We start from the raw sequence: 24,787 nt of genomic DNA on the forward strand, positions 1-24,787 counted from the left end.
CGGTCCAGTATCCGATGAACTCCCCCACCCTTCCCCCTCCCGTTTTCATTAAAGGGGGCGTCATGCGCCTCGCCCGCTCGATCAGCACGTCTCTTGCACCTTGCGGGTATAGGCAAAACTGCCGGTGCTCTCCATGTAGGAGACGGCGTAGCGCTTAATCTCTTCGTTCTCCGTCTTTTGGCGGAGGATGTTGAGCAGCTGCATGTTCGCCCATGTTTGGAGCGGATGCTGTGGATGACGGGGAAGCTGAACTGCCCTCGGTCAGGTCCTCGCACATGCCCTTGTTGGCCGGTGTACTCGTTGCTGAAGAGGTTGTGGAAGTCGTCGGCGATCTAGAAGACGAGCCCGACGATGTTGACCAGCGGCACGCAGTCAACCAGGCTGCGCGACTCGGCCTGCATCAGCTTGATGCCTAGCCGGAAGAGCCCGCCCGTCTTGTTGCTGACCATCTCCAGGTAGTCGTCCTCGGTCGGGCACGTCAGCGTGTCCCGCCAGAAGAGGTCCATCCCTTGCCCGCGGTGCAGGTTGACCAGCTCCTCGGCGAATATGGAGACGGCCTTGGGGTTCTTGAGCTTCTGGAGCTCCTGGAGGGCGCAAAAGTAGATGTAGTTGGACGAGTTGATGGTTTGCGGGATGCCAAAGATGGCGTGCGCCACGGGGTAGCCCCGGCGCAGCTGGCTGTTGTCTTCGACGTCATCGACGAGGAGGGAGGCCGTGTGCAGCATGCCGACAACCTTAGTGATCACCTCGAGGGACTCGGGGGGCACCTCCAGCCAGGCATCAAAGGCCTTCACGAGAGCAGACCGGAAGTCCTTGCCGGGGTGTCCGTTGAGGTAGTCGAACGGCCCTGTGAGTACCTTGTCTTTCTCTTCTGACCATGTCCGACGGTTCTGGAAGAAGTCTTCGGTGGCGAAGCGGTTGGGATCTGGCGGGGCTGGAGGGGCGGACATGGTGGTAGATGGGAAGGTCGTGGTTCCGACAGAGGCTTTGCGGCTTCGTTGGCGTATGTGGCCTGGGACGGCAGACCCGGGGAACCAGTTGGTCTCGGGGACGCTCCGGAGAGCTGAGGGCAAGGTCGAGTTTGTAGACGAGGTGCGGGGTGGTATTGCGGCGGGCGACTGTAAGAAGGCGTTGCTGTGGCCGTTGATTTGGTTGTGGTTGGGAATCGATCCTGTCGCTGTAGAGGAAGAGGAGGGGGGGTTTTGAGCGGCCATGGCAGTCGGGACAGGCTGTTCTCTTTGGGGTGGCCGTCTGAAATGCAGCATGTGCCTGTGGGTTCTGGAAGGAATTGGTCGCCTACTTGGAGTGTTGCAATCGGTCCTCTTTCCGAAGGTCAAGTACCCAGGCCTGTGGTGGGGTCTCGTGTCGGGGGTTGACGCAGGTGACGACATGCGGTGCGTTCAGGCCCAGTGGAGCGAGTGCCTAACCGCCAACTAAAAGAGTTAGCTCTTTTTGCTCTGCTCGAGTACGCGTATGGATGCCATTGAGTGTCCGAGATCGCTCCGTGGAACATTGGGTGAGTGTGGCCAAACAGAGTCTATCGTCACTGCTATTTCCACTTGTTGGCTGGTCCAAATTTAAGACCAGGTGCTTGCTCGTCCTCAGACAGCGAGTGTCTCGGGACGATTCATGGCGGGGAAAATGAGATGCGGGGATACCTCGAGTCACCTCGCACCCATGGCATCGCAGCCTAATGGAACGGGACTTACGTTGACATCGATCAGTGGTGACTGGTAATTTTGAGCGTTCACTCAAGGGTCTTGAGACTGGTGTGCTGTGCGAACGTTGTTGTGTTTAGGGGGTCTCATCCCTCTGACGCTTCGCCATGGAAGACCAGGAGAGCTTTTGTACCCGGCGCTGGTGGACACGCCCGCAAACGAAGGCGTTTGCCCCCTGCATGATAAGAAGAAACGATGAACTTAGCTGCTCCCTCATTACCTGACGAGTTACTGGTTGATGCTAACTCGCATTGACAACCCCGACAAGTCAAAGAGTTGGACCGCAGCAAAGGCCGTTCGAGAAAGGGGGTCCGTGACCTCACAACCGCCGCGGCGGCCATTTTTTAAACCGCCTTCCCTGATCGCGAGTTGCCGTCGGTCGGGTGTTCGAGGTGGAGGTACATACATAGGTATGTACAAACTCCTCGCTAGATTTCCATGTTACCTCAAGCTTAAGCATTGAAGCTCAACGCTCCGAGAGATATTCTGCCAAGTTGATCTTGACCGGCATCCTGTCGAGATTTCCAAGGGAGAGTTTCAAAAACACACAGGTTCTGCACTCCCTTGCTTGTCAAGTTTGGTCCTGCCATCGGATTGGCAGGACCGAGACGGGAACTCTCAGAAGCTCAAAATTGAAAGCTGCTGGCTGTAAACGGGAACCCCACTTCCCCGGGCAGTCAAGCAGTCCCCTTGCTGACAGGTTTGCTCGTCTTCCGTACTGAGCCGGCCCACCTATCATGCAGGGTCCAGTTGTTATCACGCCGTTGCTGTGGCACCAGTTCAGTTGATTGACCCCAAGACCCGCCAATTTGGGTTCATGGACGGGAGCCCGGGACTCGGCAAGTTCGTCTGGAAGACTCGATGCTTTTTGCATTCTCAACGGCATCAAGGCCCAGATCGCCATTAATAACGCCCAATTGACATGTAGCGGCCGTGAGGTCTAGATTGTTTTTAACCACAACTCGGCAAGACTCTATCTTTCGTACTCGATACCGCCGCTTTCCCATCAACAACGCCGTTTTAACCGTCTGAGTCGCCTTTGCGCCCGTATATTTTCGCCAAATGATACCAACTTAGAAGCCCCGCGGTCGACGACAAACATTTTTGAACTCCCTCCTGGGAAGTATTTACGAACGATAGCGATAACCATCACGACTAAAGGTGTCGTTACGACTCGGCGGCTGTTTTGCGCATTTGCGACGAGATCGCGCAACGTATCCGGCGCGACAACAAATCTTCTCTCCGATCGGCCGAATCACATTCCATAATGGAGTCGCTCCTGTCGCTCGCCTTCGACAACCTGTCGTCTTTTGATGGCGGTAAGATCAAGAAAGGCCTGAAACAAGTCGAGGGTCTTCTCGCGCAGATCTGCCTCTCCGGCCCAAGCAGCCCAAGGAAACATACCACCGACCACGGCCGAGACCGAGAACAACCGTCGCGCAAGGTGCTCGCCGATCTCTCGGGCGACCCGGCCTTCCGCGAGTTCTTCAAACTACAGGAGGGATTCGAATGGAACGTCGCCCAGCGCCTGCTCACAACCCTCGACTGGCTGGTCGTTCGCGGCGGCGACGGCCAGTACGACCTCCTCATCGTCAATGCGCTGGACCTCATACAAGGCGCACTCCTACTCCACCCAGCGAGCAAAGCCCTCTTCTCGCGGAGCGTACACATGAATGTATGCTTGCCTCTCTTTCCCCCTCCCCTTACCACCCCCCACGAACACCCCCAAACTAACCCACCGCCACCAGCTCCTCCTGGACCTCCTCGAACCGATCAACTGCCCCGCCATCCAATCGGCCACCATCATCACGCTCGTGGTGGCCCTCCTCGACATGCCGCAGAACACGCGCGTGTTCGAGCAGCTCGACGGCCTGCTGACCGTCACGTCGCTCTTCAAGAGCCGCGAGACGGGCCGCGAGGTCAAGTTCCGCCTGACCGAGTTCCTCTACTTCTACCTCACCCCCGAGACCCCCTCCATCCCGCGCGCCGACGCCCGCCTGAGCGCCGCCGCCCCCGGGCTGCTGCAGCGCAGCCCTAGTAAGCTGGCCAAGGTGTTTGGTGCGAGTGGTGGGGCGGGGGAGAGGGACGGGAGGCAGGAGGGGGAGGATGATGGGACGACGCTGTCGGTGGAGGAGAAGAAGTTGTTTGTGGATCGCTATTCTGCCGGGTGTGGTGGAATGAGCTGTTGAAAGATCTGGATACGTATAAGCCGTTTGGGGGGGGTGTTGAGCTGAGCGTGAGGGACGGGCAAGTTGTTGGTCTTGGAGATGGATGTTCAGCCAATCTCCTGATTTTTGGGCCGGCTCCTTTTCTCTCTTATCCCTTCCCCCTTCCTACCGTTCCTGACCAGGCGTTGGTTCCCCTTTCTTCTGGTATCTGTCACCCTTGATGAGATTTTAATTTTGTTGGTCGGCGTTGTTTCCCTCTGTTCTTGCTCTCCTTTTTCGCGTCCTCAACGAGGGATGAGGTCCTGTTTGCATACTGTGCCGTCGCATGGCTCAGCGTTTCTTTGCTGGCGTATTGGGGCTGGCATGTTGGGTTAGGGGTCATGTTCTGCTGATGCATAGAAAGCATGGTGTTCCTGGAGGTTGTTTTGTTTAGATATTATACCATCATTGCTGCACAGCTAAGTTGTTAGAATTGAGCGCGTTGCGGTTTGACAGTGAGGCCGGGAGAAAGCCTTCGAATTGGACGATATTTGAATGCCACATACTCTCTATCAGCTTGCTCGCGGGTCCAGGTTATCAGGTATGTCCCGCTATTTTGATACAAATAAATCATTATCTTCGTATACAACGCCCATCTTCAACTCATCGCCATTTCGTCTCACTTCGGCCGTTCGCCAGGGCTCGGCATCCCGTCGCTGTATGGCGGCCATGTGGGGGACATCTGCCCCATCTCAGATCCATACAATTCATAGCGCTCCGTGGCGTCCTCGCTGTCGCGCGACCTATTCGTGCCCGGCGTGATGGCCAACCCGACTGGTGTTCGCTCCTCCTCCCTCAACCTCGAGTCGATCTCAACCGGCACCGCAATATCTCCCGGCCCATGCGGCTGCAGAGGCACGCCGCCACGGTCCAACCCGGGCGTCGTCATGGGCGACGTGTTGTGCGTCTCCGAGTACGGGCCAACCGCCGGCGCGGGCCCGAAGTAGTCCTGCGCCAGCCCGCCCCTCCCGCTCCGCGACATGGCATCCGAAGTCGCATCTGACATTGCCCTCCCACCACCCGTCGCACTCCCCCCAACAACCCTCCCAACCACCCCCGGTCGGGCCTCGGCCTGACACTACTCGGCCCCATCACCCATAACCTCACCACCACCAACCCCCTCCATCGCCTCAACAGCATCCCTCCTCCTCCTCCTCCTCACACACCACCACCACAACCCAACCCCAACCAGCGCTCCCACCCCCACCACCACACCCACCGCCACGCCCGCCGTCGCCCCAGCACTCAACCCCCCACCGCCAACATCTACCACACTGACCCCATTCCCCGTCGGCACGATCGGATTCTCGGCACAATGCGCCTGGCCCCCAATTAACGAACACGTCTTGCGCACATCACAGCACCCACCCCCCTCCGTCTCGGCACACGACCTCTCCCCCGTCTTACACCCCGGCGGCGGGATCAAGCCCGGGTCGATGGACGCGGTCGGCGCCGCCGTCAGATCAAACACGCAGCTCCCGCTGCTGCCGCTGCCGGCCGCGCACCGCTGGTTGTACTGGCAGCAGCCGCCGCCGAGGGAGGTCGGGCACTGGAACTGGGAGGTGCCCGTGCACACGCGCGGGCAGCACGCGCCGCCGGGGGTGGTGACGGTGCTGGTTGTGCCGGACGTGGTCACCGTGCGCGTCAGGTCGCATTGGTAGGCGGGATTCGGGACAGGGCGAGTCGCATCGCCGAGCCGATTGTGGCCAGCAGCCGGCGGCGCTGAGGTTGGGTGGGGTTGAATTATGCAAGCTGGGGGGGGGGGGGGGGGGCCTGTAAATGGGAGTTTAAAGGGGGGGGAGAGTATAACGGAGAGGGAAAGGGCGGAGGGGGTTAAGGGTTGGGGGGTTGGGGTGAGGAGGAAAGGGAGACACACTATTCGGTGTTTTTGCAGCATTTGCCCTCGCCTGGGACCACCGATCGAGTCGCCTGTCCGTGGTTGTTAGTGATGGGTTGTCGTTGAAAAAGGGGGAGGGTGAAGGGAGGGGGAGGTTGCCAACGAACATGGATGTAAACCTGGATTGCAGCCGCCTTCGCGTTTCTCCAGCATCGCATGCGCCGGACTCATGTGGTACTGTCGCGGCGACAAGACAGCGCCGGTCTCAACCGCCACAAACCGTTCATGCTGGTGCTCGGGCTCATGCGCGATGACGGCGCCGGCACCCGCAAGCAGCCAGCCGGCGGTGGCGGCGGTAAGAACCCCACTAAAAGAAACCATTGCGTGTAACTATGCGACAACCAGTCCTGAGTGAGTTGGGCTGCAACAAAGGGACGACGAGAGGCTCGCGCAAAGACGGGCGGCCGTCGAGGAGACGGGGCGTCACGGGTAATGACAGCGCTCAGCTGCGTGAGAGGAATGCGAAAGCCACGAATTTTGTTTGCTGAGCGAACAGCGAACAGCATCTTTTCTCTGTCAAAGACACCGGGCTCCTCCTCATGCAAGTCATCCGCAACGGGATAAGACAAGGGGTCTTCGGGCAATAGCCCCACCCCCCGTGCGACCCCCGGCGGGAGAGTCGGTGTTTGTGTCAGCCACCATGCCGGTCTTGAACCAATCGAAGGGCTTGCCGCCTTCCCGGACGGGAAGATCATTCGTCGCCGCCGACCACAAAGTTCGAGTGCAACGTGGAGGTACAGATTACACCAACAAAGAGGAGACTCACCACCCCCCTTGCCGTGTGTTGTCACGCCAAGATGGTGACTGACGAAGACAAGAACAGAACGACTTTATAGTGAGTTTCCAACACCAACACCTGGGTATCTCTTCCCCTCCATGCTTCCAACATACAACAACAACAACAACAACAACAACATCTATAACTACAATGTCCCTCCCCCTACAACCCCCACCCCCTATCTCCCCTGATCCGACAGCTTATCCATCCCCTCCCTCCACCTCGCGCCATACCTCCTGAGCGCCCAAATCGCTGCATTCCCCGTCACCAGCGCAAACAAGCCCACCATGGTACACAGCCACCCATTCCCCATAGCCTCGATGAGCGGCTGGGCAACCACACTCCCCACGCATGAAAAGATATTCCTCACAAAATTATTCAGCGCGATCCCACTGCTACTCCGCCGCGGCATAAACTCAGTCAACATAGTCGTCGTGGCCCCAAAAGACCAACATGCTTTCCCAGCCCAAACATAAAAATTCGCCACGCTCCGGCACCATAAAATGCACCCCCCTTCTCCGCGGTTCCACCCATACCAGACCATGGGCCGCCGGATACAGCGTCGCCGCCAGGCACATTATTCTCCTTGGGCCCTATCCTCGGGCAAATACAGCAACCCGCCGTCCCCATCGTACCTGCCGGCGCGGCGGGCCTCGCGCGCCATGATGTAGTCGATCCAGCCGGCCGCCGAAGGCGGAAGGCGAGCACGTAGCCGAGGGAGGGGGCCAGGTAGCAGGCGCCGAGGGGGATGGGGGCGAAGGCGTAGGGCGGGGCCGAGAAGGTTGGCCTGGATGGAGATGTTGAGGATGAAGAGCGAGAAGAAGGCGATGGAGGCCCGAGTAGACGGTGATGAAGACGGGCGGCTGGCGGAGGTAGAGCACCACCGAGAGCGGGTCGATGAAGAAGCGCTTGAGGTGGGCGGCGGTGGTGGCCGTGTGGTGTTTGATGGATTGGGTGGTGGAGATGCGCTGGAGGGGGTTGGCTGGGTCGTTGTTGGTTGGGGTTGAAGTTGTTGCGGGTGGTGGTGATGGTCGAGCGAGGGTCTCGGGGAGGCAGAAGAGCAGCATCAGCAGCATGACGCCGCCGTAGATGGAGAGGAACCACATTGTCGCGCGCCAGCCGAAACCTTGGGTTAGGGCGCCGCCGATGATGGGCGAGCATAGCGGGCCGACCAACGGACCAAGGTAGAATATGCCCATGGCCCGGCCTCGGTTTGCTGGCTCCCAGATATCGGCGATGGTGCCGGCCCCCACGGCTTGTGACGGATGCAGAAGCGCCGCCGCCGAGAATGCGCATGACGAGCAGCATGGAGATGTTGACGCTTACGGCGCTGATGATAGAGAAGATGAGAAAGAGAGAGAAGGAGATGATGTAGATGGTCCGGCGCCCGAGTGTCTCAGAGAACGAGGACCTGTTGCTGGTCAGAGGGTGGAGGCAGGGCCACACGGGATCGAGACTACGTACCACCACAGCGGAAATATGGACATGGCCAGCAAATAGAAGGATATCGTCAGGTTGGTGACCGTCTGGGAGACGTTCAGGTCAACTGACATGCCGGGAAGGGCAGCTTTCCAACAACATCAAAATCAGCCGCGGCACTACAAGTTTTGTGGGAGAAGGCCACTCACGCATAAAGATGCCAGATCCCATGGGGGCACCAGCAGCCGCCAAAGCAACAATGGCGGTAATGGTCCATTTTGTTTTATTCTTGTACTTGTATGGCTGCTCAACTTCTGGTATCACGGCTAAGCGTGCAAGAAGCCCCCTACGCTGAGCGCGCGGGATCGTGTTAGTGTCGGCAAACGATGTCCCTCGCTCGCTTTGGGGACGGCTGGCGGTTTTCTCCGGGTTTGAACTCCCCGAATTCCCTTGCTGCTCTTCAATGTCCTCATCGATTTCGTCCTCGCTGCTCTCGGTAAGTACGTGCTGTTCTTTACCTCCGGCATGGGCCCGGTGACTCGGCGCCGCTCCGGGGGTCCTCCCGGTCTGGGCACAGCGAAAGAAGCCGGGCTGTCACCTAATCCGGCTCGGGCCGACTTGTCATCTGGTGTAGTTTCGCCACTCGTCATGGCTTGAATGAAATTTGAGATTAATCAAAGAAGAGATAGGTTCAGTGGGAGGGTAATTTGGAGTCATTACACCTTCTGATTTTACACAAAGTTATGAGGAAGGGAACCAGATATCCAAAAATGGGAAACCAGAAAAACTTCTCGAAGGCACTGGGGACTTTTGTGGTCTCGCGGGTCTGTTAGAGCGATGGCGGTAGTTACAGTGAGGCCGGAAATAAGCAGGCCGGCGTAAACTCGCCAAACTCGCCCGGGGTTGGACCTCGGATGCAGACGGTCGAATCCTGGGGGCGAGCCGGAAGCCGAGCCATTCTGACCTGAGTACGGGAACAGCCTCTGAGGGCGCGCGTGGAGACAGTTCAAGGATCAAGCAGTGGTCAGTGGAGAGAAACAAGCTTCTCATATTCGTAATCTGTAAAGCTACCAGAGCTCGAATGAGACGTTCGGTCCGCAACAGAAAAGTGAGGACACTCGTCCTCCCCCCTAACCATCACCTCGACGGGGCTCGGCTCTTCGGCATTAAAACTGCAAAAAATAAGAAGAGTCCAGGCCTTCCATCCTAGCGGAACTGCGAACGGTGCCCCGCCTGCATGCCTTCCCGGCTTCGGATAGGGGACGGATGACGAACCTTGACCCGGTATGTCACCATCATCATCCCGATTCTACGTCGTAGTGGTGGCCCCGGATGAGTGGTCAATGGCCAGAGATGAACGAACGGGTGAGTACGAAGAAGGGTCAGTGCTCGATGGTCACAGGACGCGAGGGCTCCATGGGCACCTGTTTTATAGAGGACGAGAGTGTTGGTGATCAAAAATCCTCCCACCAAGAAAAAGCGAGAGTTGGGAATTGGGAGTCGCACCACTTATATGATGGAGTGAAGTTCAAAAATTGTTCCGCTCCAAAAGGCTCGTCCTCGCATGCAAAGGAGAAAAGCGTTAGTCCATGTCTTACTTTTTGTTGGCTGCCGCTAAATCCTTGCTATGCAGACTCCACCCCCGCAAACCCACTTTATTTTTCAATTGAAGAGCGCAAGACTGATTGACCAACACCATTCACGGCTCGCTCCGGGGCCGGACCTCGCTTCGCCGGTGACTAACACCCCCAACAACGACAGTTCAAAAAGACGGCAAAAATCTTGCGAGACCCACTGCGATCGAGGGCGACAACAAACACCAAGCCATGTCACTAACCAACGCTTCTCCCTCTGACGCCGCCCAGGCTGCCAAGTCGGCATCCCATGTGCTCGCGACTCTTTCGGCCGATGCCCGGAACGAAGCCCTCGAGGCCATCCACGCCGGACTAACTGCCGCCCGGGATGACATCCTCGCCGCCAATGCTCGCGATCTCGAGCTGGCTCAGAAGGCCGCAGCTGACGGCAAGTTGAGCCAGAGCCTCGTCTCCCGCCTCGACCTAAGCAGGAAGGGCAAGTGGGAGGACATGCTCAAGGGTATCCTCGATGTGCGCGATCTCGAAGACCCCGTTGGCAAGGTTACCCTGCGCACCCGCATCGACAACGGCCTCGACCTTGAGAGGGTTACATGTCCGATCGGTGTGCTCCTCATTATCTTCGAGGCCCGTCCCGAGGTCATTGCCAACATCGCCGCCCTCGCCGTCAAATCAGGCAATGCCGCCATCCTCAAGGGCGGCAAGGAGTCGACCGAGTCCTTTATCGCAATCTCAAACGTCATCTCGGCCGCCCTTGAAAAGTCACAGGTCCCCAACGGCGCCATCCAGCTCGTCACCACCCGCGATGTAATCCCACAGCTGCTCGCCCTCGACAGCCACATCGACCTCGTCATCCCGCGCGGGTCCAACGACCTCGTCCGCTACATCAAGAACAACACTCGCATCCCCGTGCTCGGCCACGCCGATGGCCTATGCGCCATCTACCTCGAGCAGTCTGCCGACCCATCCATGGCCGCTGAGGTCATCTTGGACTCCAAGACCGGCTACCCCGCCGCCTGCAACAGCCTCGAGACCCTCCTCGTGCAAGACGCCGCCCTCCAAGCCCACCTCCCCGCCGTCGCCACCGCGCTGGCAGCGAAGGGCGTCGAGCTGCGTTGCGACGCGCAGAGCAAAGCCGCCCTGGCGGACACGCCCGGCCTGACGCTCGTGGACGCGACCGACGCCGACTTCTCGACCGAGTTCCTGGCGCTCACGCTGGCGGTCAAGACGGTGTCCTCGCTCGACGACGCCATCACCCACATCAACACGCGCGGCTCCCACCACACCGACTGCATCCTGACGGCGTCGGCCGAGCAGGCGGAGCGCTTCATGGCCGCCGTCGACTCGGCGGGGGTGTACTGGAACGCGTCGACCCGCTTTGCCGACGGCACCCGCTACGGTTTCGGTACCGAGGTCGGCATCAGCACCAACAAGATCCACTCGCGCGGCCCGGTTGGGCTGGAGGGGCTGATGATTTACAAGTATAAGATTCGCGGGCAGGGACAGGTGGCGTCGTCGTATGGGGACGGGAAGAAGCCGTTTTTGCATCAGAGGTTGAGTTTGGAGTAGGGGGGTGAAAAGGGGCGCGGGAAAATAAAACCAAAAAAGAAGAATAGAAGGGTTAGATACCCATCTGATATACCAATCTGCCGTGCCATTCTGTATTGAGCAAAAGATCAACTGCCAGTGACTTTAAATCAGCAGCCCCTTTAGCAAAATTATTGTTGATTCATCTGATCGATCGGCTGAAACCATTCCTCCCCCCAAAGTGACGATGGAGGATAGACAAGCGCTAAACTCAAACTTACACAAGTAGTAGCAGTCCATCCACCACACACACATCACGTATCAGACATAATGGACACCTCACGCTTGCCAAACACAAAGCCCGGGGTGAATCAGCACATCCACCAAATCAAAGGGAGCAAACCAACAATTCAAGAACACCACATGGCCATTGCATCGGCCCACCCTAAAACCAAACACAAAACACAGACAGAGAAGAGAGAGGTATAAAACATGTGACATGCTCCCACCCAAGAAAGCGCCGCCCTCCGCCCCTGCCGTCGTCGCCTCCAGTCTCCAAAAGAGAGAGAAAAGACAAGAGAAAATAAAAAATAACAACCATACGCGCGCAGTGGTCATGATCCGTTCCCTCATCAATAACTCGTCAACTCATACAGCCTTCTTCCTTCTGCTTCACTCTCCCTCGTCGGACGCGCAACGTTCAAGGCCATCCATCCATCCATACAACCCCTCGACAGGCAGGTAATGCCCCTGGTAGAAGCCACTCCCTCGCGGCTCCCCGCAGGCATGACCGACCGATCCGTAGCACAGCTACCTCGCCTCACTCCCCCCTCCGCTGCCCATACCCCCCACCACCATGATACCCGCCCCCACCACCACCACCACCCATCTTCTCAATTGAACTCATGATCCCACTCCGCAACCCCAACCCCGACCCCGGCCGCGGCAAACCACCACCACCCCCCACCACCAGTACCATGGCCCACCGCGGCGCTCTTGGTGCGCTCATGCGCCATACGCCCGATACGGCTCTCGGCGGGCTTGCCCAGGCCCAAGCCCATGGAGCCGCCGGGGGCACGCAGGCCCGAGGCGCGGAAGCTGGTGGGCCCCGTCGACATGCGGAAGCTGGGGTTGCCGCCGCCGCCTGCTCCTGCAGCTGTGGTGGTGCCGGGGGTGCGCGCGCTGGTGGCGAGCGAGGACGATAGTCTCCTATTTGGCGTCTTTGCGGTTACCGGGGGCGGGGCTGGGTGTTGTTGTTGTTGCTGTTGCTGGTAGTGTTGCTGCTGCGCATAGTGTGACTGGGCAGGTGCGGGAGCGGGGGTAGGTGCGGGTTCGGGCTCCTCGGGCACGCTCGCGACAAAGCTCTGCTGCATGTTCATCATTTCCTCGGCCAGCATGACCAGCTCGCCCTTCTCGACGCGCTCGCGCTCCAGCAGGACCCGCAGGTCGGCGTTGTCCGCCTGCACCGTCTTCAGCACGGCCTCGACCTTCTCCACCTCGGCCTCGAGCTCCCGGACTCGCGCCGCGTCGCGCGCCTTGTCCGCGCGCCGCTCCTCCTCCATCTCGGCCAGCCGCGCCGGGTCGATGCCGCCGCGGTTGTGGTTGTTGTTGCTGTGGCGGAGCTCGTCGTTGTCGTGGTTGAGCTGGTCGACCTGTGCCTGCAGCTTGCGCACCTGCTTCTCCCAGCGGTGTTCGTAGCTCTTCTTGAGCGCAGCGACCTTGGTCTCGTGCTTGCTCTTGTAGAGCGCGTGCAGCTCGCGCGCAACGCGCTCGACAGCGATTTCGACTTCCTTGTTCGACGGGACAGGGGACCGGTTCTCGACGCCCGACGCCGCCGCAGCTGCGGCGGCCTCGGCGGCTGGCCTTACCGGCGCGCATGCCCGCCATCTTGCTCTCGGCGTCTTGCGCCATCATCTCGGCAGCCTCGCGGCGCTTCTCGGCCTCGTCGAGCTTGAACTCAAGCTCCTCCCGCTCGCGCTGGCTCATGACGATCTCTTCTCTGACCTTGCGCAGCACCGTCTCCATCTCGCGCCCGCGCCGCTCCCAGCTGTCCTTCTCCGTCTGGAGCGCGCCCTGCACGCCCTCCACCTCGCGCAGCTGCTCCAGGCACTCGCCTACACGCTTCTCGGCATCCCCGACGGCCGTCTTCAGCGACAGCACCTCAGCTTCTTTCCCGCTGAGTGAGGCCTTGAGGCTGCTAATCTCAGAGAGGAAGCCGGATTTAAGCGACTCCAGCTCGCGCGGCGTAATGGTGGGGATGCTGCGCGGGGTTGGCGCTGGAGGGATATCAAAGTCAAGGAGGTTCACGAGGTTGTTGCGCTGTGGCGTGCCCACCCCGTTGGGCGTCCTCGCCGACTGCGCAGTCTGGCCACCCCGCCGGGACGGCGTTGGCTGCGCGCCGTAGGTCCCGTACCGCATTTGCTCGGTGAAGTCCATCAGGTTGGTGGTGCTGTTGCCGTTGTCGTATGATCCGTTGCCCCGCGGTGTCCTCAATGCCGATGAGTCCTCTGACCTGCCGCTGGCCCGGGGGGTCGACCCGCCCGTGGCCGAAAACTTGGTTGGGCTGTCGCTGCGCGTATTTGCCAGCATGGTGAGGTTCGGGACAGTCGAGAATGCGCTGAATGTGCTCATCATGGTGTCGTCTGCGGCCGAATGGTCCTCCTCGGCAATCCGGCTCTGGTCGTAGACAGCCTCGTGCCCCATCGACATGGTATGGTCACCATCGTGGTCCACACCATCTGGGTCGTCGTGCATGGCATTGTCGTCGTCCTCAAAAATATCGATAACGTGCTTCAACCCCTCGTTCTCCCGTACCTCCTCCCGTACCTCCGGCAAGCTGGCCTGACGCTCGCCCGAGGAGCGGCGCTCATCCGAGGGCCGCCGCGGCGACTCGCTGCGGGAAGACCCCGGTTGGCTGATCTTGACCGGGAACCGCTTGATCGGGGCCGACTTCCGCGGGCTCTGCGGTAACGGCGGCGGGGGCATGCTCTTAGCGGGCGACGATACTTCTTCGGCGGGTTGGGGCGACGGCGACTGGCTCTGGGTCTGTGCCTCAATCTGGCTTTGCTGGTGCTGCTGGAGTATCTTGAGCGGTGAGAGGCCGCTGCCCGAGATTATGCGGGATCCCGGACGGGCCTTTGGCGGTGAGGGGCCGCGCTGGGTCGGAGAGGTGATTTCATCCCTGATGTGCGACATAAACGGAGAGGAGCTGTCGGGTTCGTCATCGTTGTTGCGGTTCTCGGTGTTGTTATCGGCGGGTTCCCGGGCATCGAATGCTCCGTGGCGTAGACTCGCCGGGGTCGTCGAGTAGTTCAGCGCCGCGCTTGGGGTTGGCGTTAAGGGCGCGGCCATGGTTGTACGAGAGCGTACAGATCGTACAGATCTGTAATTAAAAAGAAAGCCAGTGGCCGACCGACCGTTTATTCTCGTAGGGCGAGTCTTAGATCAATCGCGCGAGTCGTGATCCGTGTTTGCCAAATCAGAGTCTAGCGCTTCTTCAGAGTGTGTCAGTTGTGGGTTTGTGCCGAAGTGGATGTTTCTCCCTTTCTAGGAAATTGCTTTTATTGCGATCGCGCCCATTCCCCACCAATGAACGGCGAAGCAACCGGCTGTGGCTGTTTACCGTTGTGGCCCAGCAACGGTTAAGCCACGTGACTGCCCCTTTCCGTATCCAACCGAAACCCCGTCATGCTATCGGCTGACCCATCCAGTTTGATATCTTTTTGAAACGACTGACTTCTAATAACTAGTAACGATCTCAACTGATCGGTAGCTCAAACAACCCGTACTCTCAATCATTATCAAGATGTTCATAAAAAGCACAATATTATTGCCAATCATAAATTAAATGTTCCAATTTACCTAACTGGCACATAGTTCCCCATTCTTGTGTTGGAAAGGCAAACATCATTGCTGACAGAATGAGATAGATAGCCTTTCATGAAACATAAACATCATCTCTTACGTTGCGGTCGGGAAATTCTCAGAAAACCGTAGCCTCGACAGGGTTTCGCTTCCGCCCGATGCGAGGGCAAACCAATGAAGAAGCAAGGAAGAACGCGCTGAGAAGCAAGGCAGGGAGCGAGGGCGTAAATACTGCAACGAAACACTACACTATGAACACCTGTAACCGTCATCCCGACTGTGTCGGCAACGCGTGAAGTTTCAAGAAATCTACCACACCGGCAAGTCCCCTGTATATCTCAGGCTGGAAGGCCCCTCTTTAACAAAGTTCCCTTCATCAAGTCGTTACCAATGGCAAAAGCAACATCTCCAAGAAAACAAAAGGCACCAAGCCAGTGCCCTTCATTTCCACCCTTGCACCCGCAACTTTTAACGCGCAGTCAAGCAAAGTCGTTTGTCATAAGCGTCATAAGCAAGGAAAAAGGAGGAGCAGAATACGGGAGGAAAGACGAAAAAAAGAACTCTGCTCATGCCGGCCCCATCCTGCCATTGCCCCCGAAAAAAAAAAAAGAAAACGGGGGGTTTGTCAGGATTCCCGGTTTTGTTGTTTAGTTTGTTCGTTGTTCGTCCCTGTCGTGACCATTACAGCCGCCTAGGATCGTAAGCAGGCGCTGCGTCTTTTTCTTTCCGGCGCGAGAAATTGAAAAGAGGTCGTCATCCGCCGAGCGAGCGGAAAGAGCCCGGCTTGAAGGTGCTCATTAGATTAGACCCAAACCCATGCAACCCGTCATCCATCAAGCCCGTATACAACCATTATCAGGACATCGAACAAAAAGAATCGTAGCTCGAAGGAGCATCCCCGAGAACCGGGCTGGGAGGCTTAATCCTCGTTTCGAAAACGGATACAGAAAGGGTGTTTGGCGGCACATGTTCATAGTCCCAGCAGCAGGAACTCTTCACCACAATTGGGTCTGTCGCTTCACCTGCGCCGCTGCGCTGGGATCGCAGTCGCCGGTTGTGGCATCTGTGTATTGTACGTGGGGGAGGGAATCGAACCAGAACCGTCGTGCGCGGGCTTCCGGCGCTTCAAGTCACCCTGGTCGTCATCGTCGTCCCGTCGCCTCTTCGTTGAGGTCACTCCGTTCAGGGCCGGTGCTTGGGTTTGATACCCGTTTTGTATCGAGCTAGACAGGTCACCTTGGCTAGCATAGACATCATTGGTCGATGAGCCGCTGGCAGATCCCCGCTCGTTGCTGATTACGCTGTACAGGTTGCTCGACGTCTGCCCTACACGCGGCGGTGTGCTGTATCCTTGGGGCGCATAGTAGGGCTGCGGCGCGGGAGCAGTCCTCGGCGTGGCACGCCCTGACCCGGACTGGTGCGGGGAGCCCGACATGTCAGACGGTAGGTGGGAGTGCTCGTTCTGCAACGACGCAACGGGGGGGGCATTGTAGTTGTAAGAGCTCCGACTCGGATCGTACGTCCCGCTATCGTGGGTGTACTCGCCGTCATGCTCGTGGTCCGCCTCCTCCTCGGCTCCTGTTCCGTTCTCGCCTTGCCCAGCATGCATGATACCGTTTGCCGGCTTTGTCTCCACGTGCTCACCGTTAGGGCCGGGAGTGCGATTTGACGGGGGCCCCATCTCACTCTTGACGTAGTTGTTGATTGGGTACATGGGCCTTCCTTGAGGGGCCGGGTTCGGGGGCGGGTAGGAGGAAGCGGCAGGTGCGGACGGCGCCTGGTACATGTGGCGGGAATTTTCGTAGGCCTGGGTAGCCGGCGGGTAGTTCTGCATGCTCTGAATCGATGAACCCGGAGGGGTAGCCGCCGGTGTGTTGGGTAATGAGCGGGCGGCGTTGTGGCTCAGGCTGGTGTCGATCGAGATCGGGTTAGGTCCTTGGCCGTTGCCCATCCCTTGCTGGTTCCATTGGAAGTTATCAGAACCACCCATGCTACCCATCACGGTCGAGGCGCTGGTGGGCGGCGTGGGGAACGAATGGGCACGGTCAAGCGACGGACGAACAACGGTATGATGCGGGGGAATGCCGGAGTGGGGTCCCGGCAATGCCAAGGAGTGGTGGTGCTGCTGCAGCGACGGCAACCCTTGAGCAGGCTGAGAAGGCCGCATGTTGTCCTGTTTCCGCTGTGCTGCCGCGGCCATGACCTGGTTTGTACGACTCCCAACGGCGGTACCCGGCGGGCAGAGCAGACTACCAATGTTGTGCACAAACAGCGGGTAGAGAAGCTCCGTAATCTTCTCCTTGTTCGCAAAATCTAGCGCACGATCATAGGGGATCCTGTAACCGCCTTGTAAGCGAAATTCGGCGCGTGGACAGGGTTCGGAACGGCGCAACTTACCATACTCCTTTCAGATGCATGGGGCCGATCTTGACGACATGGCGGACCTTCTCGCTCTTCAGAATGCCGTCACGTCGGCCGCGTGTCATTCCCGCCACGTTGAGTAGCTTCGTGCCGTTGATCATGGCATTATCTGGTGAAAAACAATACCGGTCAGTTGGGCGGCAAATAGGAGGCAGGAACACCTCAAAACTTACCTTCCCTGCGGGCGACGCAGATGCCCCTGGCCTCGACTTGAAAGCAGAGCGAGCCCTCGTCCTCCCAGAGGGTCGCAGTAACGCGCGGCTTCATGCCAGGAGGTTGAATCTGGCCGGTGGTGTCAAAGCCAGCCGAGTACGACGACGGACCCATGCCCTGTTGGCTAACGCCCGGCAGGGGCAACACGGGCTGTGGCGCGTTCATTGGGTTGGAAACCGGCGGTCCTGCAGGAGGCGTCAAGCCATTGGTGTAGGCGTACTGACTCCCGTATTGGGGCGGGGGGTATTGACCAGGACCGGGCTGCAACAGAGGCGGCTGAGAGTGCGGGTGCGGATGTTGATGAGGGTGTTGGTGCTGGTGCGTGTAGGGGGATGTCACAGTCTGCGGCGGCGGTGCCTGACCGGCGGACATATGTTGAGGGTAGTACATCTCGGTCCCTTGGCTGTTCATCGCTGGGTAGTGTTCGTAAGGGCCCTGGCTGTGGGACGGGGGCATCGAAGACGCCGCGAGCGCGGGCGAGAGAGGTCCTGGCGTCTTGGGTCCGTTGGTGGAGGCGGCTGTGGTGAAGGACGATTGAGAGCCGAGGTTGGAGCTCGACGCTGACGATATAGAGCCAACCCGGGGCGACGAGGTGCTCGACGAGTATGCCTGGGTCACGTGGGTAAGAGCCAGGGACGGCAGTCTCTCGCTATACAACGAACGCGGAGCGTCTTGGTGATAGTACGATCCGTCCGTCGAACCCCGGGGTTGCTGCTGAGAATTGGAGGGATCCAGCTTTTCGGTTTCTTGCCGCAAATGGCGAGCGTCTATCTTTTCTGTTTGCTGTGGCGTTGGGCACTATCGAACGGTGCAATGGCGAAAGAGACAAAAAGTCGGTCGAGCGTTCAAGTTGGGGGGGCGTGGGCTTCAAATAGGCAAACGAAAATCTCAACAGCGAGGGGATGGGTCAAGTCCAAACGTCTTGATGCCCTGGGAGTGGATGGATGTCGGTAACACGAATTCCCTGTCGATCTGACGTCTTCTCTGCGGCGCCGAGCTGTACGTATGTTCGTAGTGGGATGCACTCTCCTGCGATCCAGACACGCTGATCGGTAAATGTCGGTCCGTAGAAACTACACGCAAGTCATTCGTTAGCAGATGTTAAACGCTTGAGGCAGACTTGAGGCAGACTATTCCCGGTTGCGTCTTGTAATCCTCGCGCATCCAGCTGCAGGTCGCAAAACCCTGGCTAGGAAGGAGCCGGGAAACCAGAGGCAAAAAAACGACGAGATGGGATGAACAACGGGGCGGGGGACAGGCACACACGGAGCGGGAAGCACGCACTTGGGATAATTGAACCTCACCTTCCTCGCACCTCAAAGTCGTCCGCCTCGGATCCGGAATTAGAAGAGAGGTCGGCAAGGTGTGAGGAGGAAGGAGGAGGAGGAGGACGAAGGGAAACGGCCTGATTTAGGTGGAGGGAGGTTCGAGAGACGATCAGCGAGCAACGAGAAAACAGAACGCAGGCCCGGTCTGCCGTCCCGGCCCTGTGCGATGTACACCAACCTGGCAGTTACAGTGGGCAGTGACATGGCAGCCGCTGTTGCCCCCCCTGTCCGCTCGCCAGCCGCCAGCTTGGCCAGTCAAGGGGGTCGGAAAGCACCCACTACGGGAGAGTGTCTGGGTGGATCCTTGGCCGAGAGCAGGGTCGCAATCGAGAACAATCTCGACTTTCAATTCTGCACTGTGTTATGTGTTAGCGAGCAAGGGCCAACAAACAGCGAGGTGGTTCTGTTCTGTCTGTGTGCGTTTCCCCACACAAGCGTTGGTTGGGCATCTCAAGTCCGCCAACATCACCAACTTTCTTTTCCTCCCATTGCGCGCGCAATACATGTGCAGCCGATTACTTTTGAGGCAATGGAAATATCGGTAGCCAGGTGCTTAACGTAGTACTCAGAACTCCGCTTCCCTCCCTCTTAGCGTTTTTTTTTTTTTTCAGGCAGCCCGCCCTCACCGGGCCTCGTTTACTTGCGGTGTCGGCATACAATCGGTCCAAGGCGGCGAGTTCGGGACCAGATTCAGACGGGCTGGGGCGTGGTGCGCTGTTTGAACCTGGCTTGGGCAAGGGTTTGTGAACAAGGGTTAGAAGACAACGAGGTTGGGGCTTGGCTGCCGGTGCAGGGGAGGGGTAATTGAGTGGCTCGAGGGCGTGTGCATAGGGTCCAGGTTTCCATAAAGTGCGAGTTTCCCAACGTAAAACTGTGCAATAAGAGGTGGGGTTAATCTTGCGGGCAAGAGACGGGAGGAATGGGCCTGAAATGGTTAGCGCAAAGTGCGTGGCTGCCCTAAACACACAGTTGCAAGTTTTCAGACCAATCTGACAGGTCGGCTTGAATTGGCTGAGCTCAGATCATGATTGAGCGCTCGAGTCCTTCTCTCCCCGAAGCTGAGCCAAGCAACGAAGGGCATCTCTGAGGCCCCCAAAAGTCCGGGTCGAGATGGTTTTGAGGCTTCTCACTTCTCATTGATTACAGTTTTATACAAAGTATTTCCTCAACCGGCCGGCTGAATCTGTTCGCCGAATTGGCTGCTGATTCCCACCCAGAAGGTAAATCGGCGTGGTATTCGTTTCCGCTGATCGTTCAATCTACCAACACTGTGATACTATCTCTAGCTTTCATCAAACAGCGAGGGCCAGATCGGTTCCCGAGTCCCAACGGCTGCAAGACATGGAGCAGAAATCTCCGATTGACTCCATGCAAGTCTGTCGATGCAGGGCAGGCTGCGTTTCAGTCCCTCGCCCTGTTTCTTGGACCTCGGCCTTTCATGTGCCAGTGCTGTGCCAAGATGTCAACTGACTCCGTTGTGTGCAGATTAATTAGGTAGTTAATGGCCATACCTGAACAGATCAACGCTTGTCTGTAATTACTCCGTACCACTGCGCAATCAGCGAGATGGCTCAACGGCCGACCGTTGTCATTGACGAGACATTTGCAACCTCCAGGAAAAGGAGGCGTCGAGCCAGACACTCCCGGGCACTCCCACCCACTCCCCCTTCCTTTCATCCCCCCAGGAATCATGTCCGAAGAGAGACTTCTTCCGGGCCCCACCACTTTGGTATCTGGTGGCGTGGTAAGCAAGACGCTTTCGCTTACCTCCCTTCGTCGTGGCTACCGGGGACTGGCTCAGGCAAGGGTCAGCCGACGGCCAGGCCCGCCCCAGGCAGCTTGCTGGCTCAAATGCTCGATCCAATTCCAGCTCGTCAACCGACCTGCTGGGGAGGATTGTATTGCGATTCGCTTGATTTCCGCACTTGTCTCAGACCGACAAGTTGGTCTTCAGCCCCCCTCCTCGCTCAAGGAAGCCAACGGTGCTTGAGCTGTGGTACACCGCAGCGCAGGGTCCAACGGCGGGACCGAGGACACGCAGAACCGCCGGGCCCTCATGCTGTGCCCTTCTCAACTGCCGTGCTGGCAGCAAGCCGGCTGGTGATGAACCTGCAGAGACAACGTGGGTGAAGCGGCGCGGGAGCGTCTCGTCTCGTTAGAGTTCAATGCCCTCCCATGTTCAATTCCCCGGGCCGCAGCCTTGCCATGCTTCTGCGTCCGGCATAATGAGATGCGGCGCCTTGAGCCTCAACCCACATGGCCCACTTCATTCGGAGGCGACATCAAGCAAGAGAAGAGACACTAGGCACTACCCAGCATCGGGAGACCCGAGCCAACGGACCGCATTCTCGGGCGACCCGACACTTCGACAAGAACTAAGCTGACCCCTGACTCGTGACTCCGGGCATGATACGAATAACTCCCTCGCCCAGGAGCCGCGGCGCAGACAAACGAACGCGAGGAACCTGGTTTGCTCGATATGACCAGAGTGACACAGGCTAGTTAGCTAACTGTGCCGCAAAAGTGAGCGCAATTCTCCATCAGAATTGTCAAAAGTGGCCCCGTCAGCCAATATCAAACAGAAGCAGCCGAGAAGAGAGATCTCCTATCCAGCCACACGACGATCTTTCCCTTCTCCCGTCACCTTCCCCCGCACTGTGAGAGTCGCAAACACGCCTCCAGAAAAAGCACCTCTGCAGCGCTTTCCCGCGCCATGCGAAACGGCCACAGCCGCTCTCTTTCGGGCTCAAGCAACATGTCAAAATCCGTGTCCCGCGTTCCTCCAAATCAAGACTGAGACTCCGGATCGACGCCCGTCTTCAAAAAAAAGAAACGGGCCATCAGAAACACTGGGTCTCGGCTTGCAGGGTACCCCGATCCAGACTCCCCAAGCTCAGCAACACTTGCAGACGGGCCAATGCACAGCGGTTAGGTGCTTGTGCGTCCACCTCTAATCGTCGGGCCGGCCAATCACGGCCATGTCTGATGGCGCAGCTCTCGCTGGGTTGCTGGGAGAGGGGTGCTAATTGTGTTTCAGCCGCTTGCTTCTGGCAAGGCGTACCGGACGGTGCGCGACCTCGCCCGCACGGCGACTCGACCTCTCCGCGTCATGGCCCCGGTTGAAGCTCGCTCACGGCCAACCACCTGATGAAACATGTCGACGACGCTTGTCGAGATCCCTCCCGGCTCGAGCAAGACATCTCCCCCCCAGCCAATTTCGTGCAAAAGCCCCCGGGAAGACCTCCACCCCGCATGGTCCTGTGCAGGCTTCCCGCCCGGAAGCCAACCCAAGACTAGGAATTTCGACGCCTCTGAACCCGACCGGCCCGGAGAATGTGGGTGTCGTGATAGCAAAGCCTTCCTTTCGGGTTTGGCTTGGACTTCCGCGCCAGCTCCCGGTGGGTTGTGGTACCAAAATCGCCTTCAGTCACCCAATCAGCGTTCACCACGTCTCAAGCCCACACCCACAACGGGAACCCCTGGGGGGCCAGGCTGGCGCTCTCCTCATTCAATCTTTTCATCCTTCGACGAGGGCCAGCTGTGTGCTGTCATCACGTCTTTCGGGTTCGGATGAAGACAGAATCCGCAATCCCACTCTGGGCTCTTGTTATCAGGTAAAACTGTCGCGTCTTTTTCGCCACTCATGCCTCTCATGTCTCTCAGCCCTAGCTACCCACTCTCGAGCCACTACCCCAACCCTTCGGGAGGACGACAGGATCATGCACATCATACATCGGGCATCGCAAACCCTTTGCACACCTGCTGCCTGCGGTTCCTATTCGCTGGGAACAAGCTGCACGCGCGGACCGTTTTCCGCCTTACATGACAGCCAGGATGGGGAAGGCGGTGGGTGGCACAGCCGAGAGGAGATGGTGTGGGGGCTGGCGCGAGAAGCTGCCAGACTCACAGTGCGACTCGTCACAGAGGAAGCTTGCCTGCCATTCATTGAATTATTGCTCCTTCTCAGCAACTTGAGCTTCAACACCAAAAGGCCCCTGTATCGGCCGTTGTCCTTTACCACGGCCTCGATTTAGCCTCTTCCAGTGATATTGGCGCTCCTTCCTCACTTCCGACTCGGTCCCGCGATCGACATTCAATCCCCGTTGGGGAAATACCTCCTGTATTCATATCTCGGTTCTTCGTATCGACATTCCAAGTGTCTCGCTCACAGGGCCAAAGTGGTGAAAAGATCTCCCAAGCCTTGGTCGAGTTCAGTGTCTCCAGGAAAACATTTCCTCAACAACATCTGTGTGTTTGACAGCTCGAAGAAAGCATGCAACTTGAACGCTCACTCTCAACGGGTACAACTTCCCGATCAGAAAAATGCCTCGGAAACATCGCACTGTGCTCTACTCCCCCGCTCTCACCGCTACTCTTCGGCCCGCTAAAGCAACGCCCTCTTTTGGCTCCCGTAGAAAGTCGCGCTTGACACGCGGTCCCGTCGGCGAACATCGAACGGCGCTTGCCAATGAAAAGGCGCCAAAATGGCCTCCCCTAACCGCTCCCATTGCTCCAACCATGGTTTACCTCGTGGCCCTGGTCCCGATCAACAAAAAGTGTGTTCAAACCTTCAAACAGTCGGCCAAGGAAAACATTGTTCTTGACTCGAAGCAGTTTGGTGAAAGACTGATTGCTGAGTCTCCCGTTTGGATGTCTTAACCAACTCCGAAGTCGTTGCCGAGTGAGTGCTTATCATCCAGCAGGCCCGTCACTCCAAACGAGGCATTCTCTGAAATTCTCGCTCTCGGGATTCTCCGTCGTCGCCCCAAAGTAACTCGACTCGACGGCGAATCGATGGAACTTTGCCATGTACTTCGTAGACATGTCCCACAACAAGTAGTTTATCGGGCCCGTCATCCGCAACCACAACAAGCCCAACCAAGCGAATCGCGAATCTCGAAACGAGGGTCGCGAACGGACCAAAACAATCGCCAAAAATCACTCAGCTGGGCGACTTTTTGGGGCTTTCAAAACAAACTAACCCCCCCCAATCCGGGACGGCTTCTCTGCCGCGGCGGGGTTTGAATGGCTCTTTCGGCGCAGTCGAGCCCCCCCCCTTGCTGTTGAAAGAGAGAGGGCCGAAAAGTGAACGGCCGTGGCGTGGGCTGATGGTACCCCGGGTCGCTTGCCAAGCTTGGCGTCCCCTGTCGTGGCGGCGCTTGAGAGGAGACTCGGCTCTGCCACCATGTCATTGCGGGCGGCTCCGGGACGCCGCATCAGTCGCCTCGAGGGGCCATTCATCCACCAGTGCGGGAGAGATCGTGCCTCTGCCGATGCGCTGCCCGACATTCTCGCCCGCCCCAGGACACATGTCAAACTCGCAGCGGGAGAGAGATGCATTTCCCACACAGGCGCGCGCAAATGGGGTCGTGGGGAACGGTCCCCGCGCGAGATCTGACAAGCGCTCTGCGTTGTACATGTGTATGTATTATGTATGGACGTACCTACATACATGCTGCATAGGACGCGCAGGAAACAGAGCCGGGGGAGCAGAAGGGGGAGCCGAACCCGCCCCTCGTTTCCGCCCGCGGCCGGACCACCACGCATGGGGCGGGCTTCGGTGGTCGTGCGGCCAAGCAAAGCTGTTGCACCCCCGCTTTCCACCACCACCACCACCCCTGCCCTGCCACACATCTCCAGTCAGGGTTGCGCTGCATGGAAGGGTTTCTCGGAAGAGGCTTCCAGGGTTCTCGCTACTGGGGGGGAGGAGGGGGGGAGGGTCTCGGGCACGCAGCGCAGCATGCCCGACGTGCAGCTGTGGACCAGATCTCCTACCCTTCCGAGATCGCGCTGACCTGATCGATTCCCGTCGGGCAGGCATCT

General features: G+C 58.4%; 9 protein-coding genes across 9 annotated transcripts; 5 read left to right on the forward strand and 4 right to left on the reverse strand.

Annotated features, from left to right (window-relative positions):
* Nucleotides 1-332: 332 nt before the first annotated feature.
* Nucleotides 333-1,391, reverse strand: CHGG_00570 (uncharacterized protein; the record flags this gene model as incomplete). The annotated part of the gene is made up of 1 exon (XM_001219790.1): nucleotides 333-1,391. The coding sequence occupies one exon, from the start codon at nucleotides 1,389-1,391 to the stop codon at nucleotides 333-335; it is 1,059 nt and encodes a 352-aa protein (XP_001219791.1).
* Nucleotides 1,392-2,985: 1,594 nt separating this feature from the next.
* Nucleotides 2,986-3,907, forward strand: CHGG_00571 (uncharacterized protein; the record flags this gene model as incomplete). Its single annotated transcript, XM_001219791.1, has 2 exons — nucleotides 2,986-3,393; nucleotides 3,467-3,907. The coding sequence occupies 2 exons, from the start codon at nucleotides 2,986-2,988 to the stop codon at nucleotides 3,905-3,907; spliced, it is 849 nt and encodes a 282-aa protein (XP_001219792.1).
* A 637-nt stretch (nucleotides 3,908-4,544) lies between these two features.
* CHGG_00572 (uncharacterized protein) lies at nucleotides 4,545-6,143 on the reverse strand (the record flags this gene model as incomplete). Its single annotated transcript, XM_001219792.1, has 3 exons — nucleotides 4,545-4,924; nucleotides 5,333-5,647; nucleotides 5,930-6,143. The coding sequence occupies 3 exons, from the start codon at nucleotides 6,141-6,143 to the stop codon at nucleotides 4,545-4,547; spliced, it is 909 nt and encodes a 302-aa protein (XP_001219793.1).
* Nucleotides 6,144-7,391: 1,248 nt separating this feature from the next.
* Nucleotides 7,392-8,100, forward strand: CHGG_00573 (uncharacterized protein; the record flags this gene model as incomplete). The annotated part of the gene is made up of 2 exons (XM_001219793.1): nucleotides 7,392-7,514; nucleotides 7,789-8,100. The coding sequence occupies 2 exons, from the start codon at nucleotides 7,392-7,394 to the stop codon at nucleotides 8,098-8,100; spliced, it is 435 nt and encodes a 144-aa protein (XP_001219794.1).
* A 1,745-nt stretch (nucleotides 8,101-9,845) lies between these two features.
* CHGG_00574 (uncharacterized protein) lies at nucleotides 9,846-11,180 on the forward strand (the record flags this gene model as incomplete). The annotated part of the gene is made up of 1 exon (XM_001219794.1): nucleotides 9,846-11,180. The coding sequence occupies one exon, from the start codon at nucleotides 9,846-9,848 to the stop codon at nucleotides 11,178-11,180; it is 1,335 nt and encodes a 444-aa protein (XP_001219795.1).
* An 851-nt stretch (nucleotides 11,181-12,031) lies between these two features.
* Nucleotides 12,032-14,489, reverse strand: CHGG_00575 (uncharacterized protein; the record flags this gene model as incomplete). The annotated part of the gene is made up of 2 exons (XM_001219795.1): nucleotides 12,032-12,924; nucleotides 13,007-14,489. 2 exons carry the CDS (start codon nucleotides 14,487-14,489, stop codon nucleotides 12,032-12,034), a joined length of 2,376 nt encoding a protein of 791 aa, XP_001219796.1.
* A 1,531-nt stretch (nucleotides 14,490-16,020) lies between these two features.
* On the reverse strand, nucleotides 16,021-18,092 carry CHGG_00576 (uncharacterized protein; the record flags this gene model as incomplete). The annotated part of the gene is made up of 3 exons (XM_001219796.1): nucleotides 16,021-17,338; nucleotides 17,400-17,532; nucleotides 17,597-18,092. The coding sequence occupies 3 exons, from the start codon at nucleotides 18,090-18,092 to the stop codon at nucleotides 16,021-16,023; spliced, it is 1,947 nt and encodes a 648-aa protein (XP_001219797.1).
* Nucleotides 18,093-20,654: 2,562 nt separating this feature from the next.
* On the forward strand, nucleotides 20,655-21,123 carry CHGG_00577 (uncharacterized protein; the record flags this gene model as incomplete). Its single annotated transcript, XM_001219797.1, has 2 exons — nucleotides 20,655-20,771; nucleotides 20,899-21,123. 2 exons carry the CDS (start codon nucleotides 20,655-20,657, stop codon nucleotides 21,121-21,123), a joined length of 342 nt encoding a protein of 113 aa, XP_001219798.1.
* A 3,026-nt stretch (nucleotides 21,124-24,149) lies between these two features.
* CHGG_00578 (uncharacterized protein) lies at nucleotides 24,150-24,763 on the forward strand (the record flags this gene model as incomplete). The annotated part of the gene is made up of 2 exons (XM_001219798.1): nucleotides 24,150-24,275; nucleotides 24,428-24,763. The coding sequence occupies 2 exons, from the start codon at nucleotides 24,150-24,152 to the stop codon at nucleotides 24,761-24,763; spliced, it is 462 nt and encodes a 153-aa protein (XP_001219799.1).
* Nucleotides 24,764-24,787: the final 24 nt, after the last annotated feature.

Source organism: Chaetomium globosum, genomic scaffold, assembly GCF_000143365.1.
Source record: "Chaetomium globosum CBS 148.51 scaffold_1 genomic scaffold, whole genome shotgun sequence".
Lineage (NCBI taxonomy): Eukaryota > Fungi > Ascomycota > Sordariomycetes > Sordariales > Chaetomiaceae > Chaetomium > Chaetomium globosum.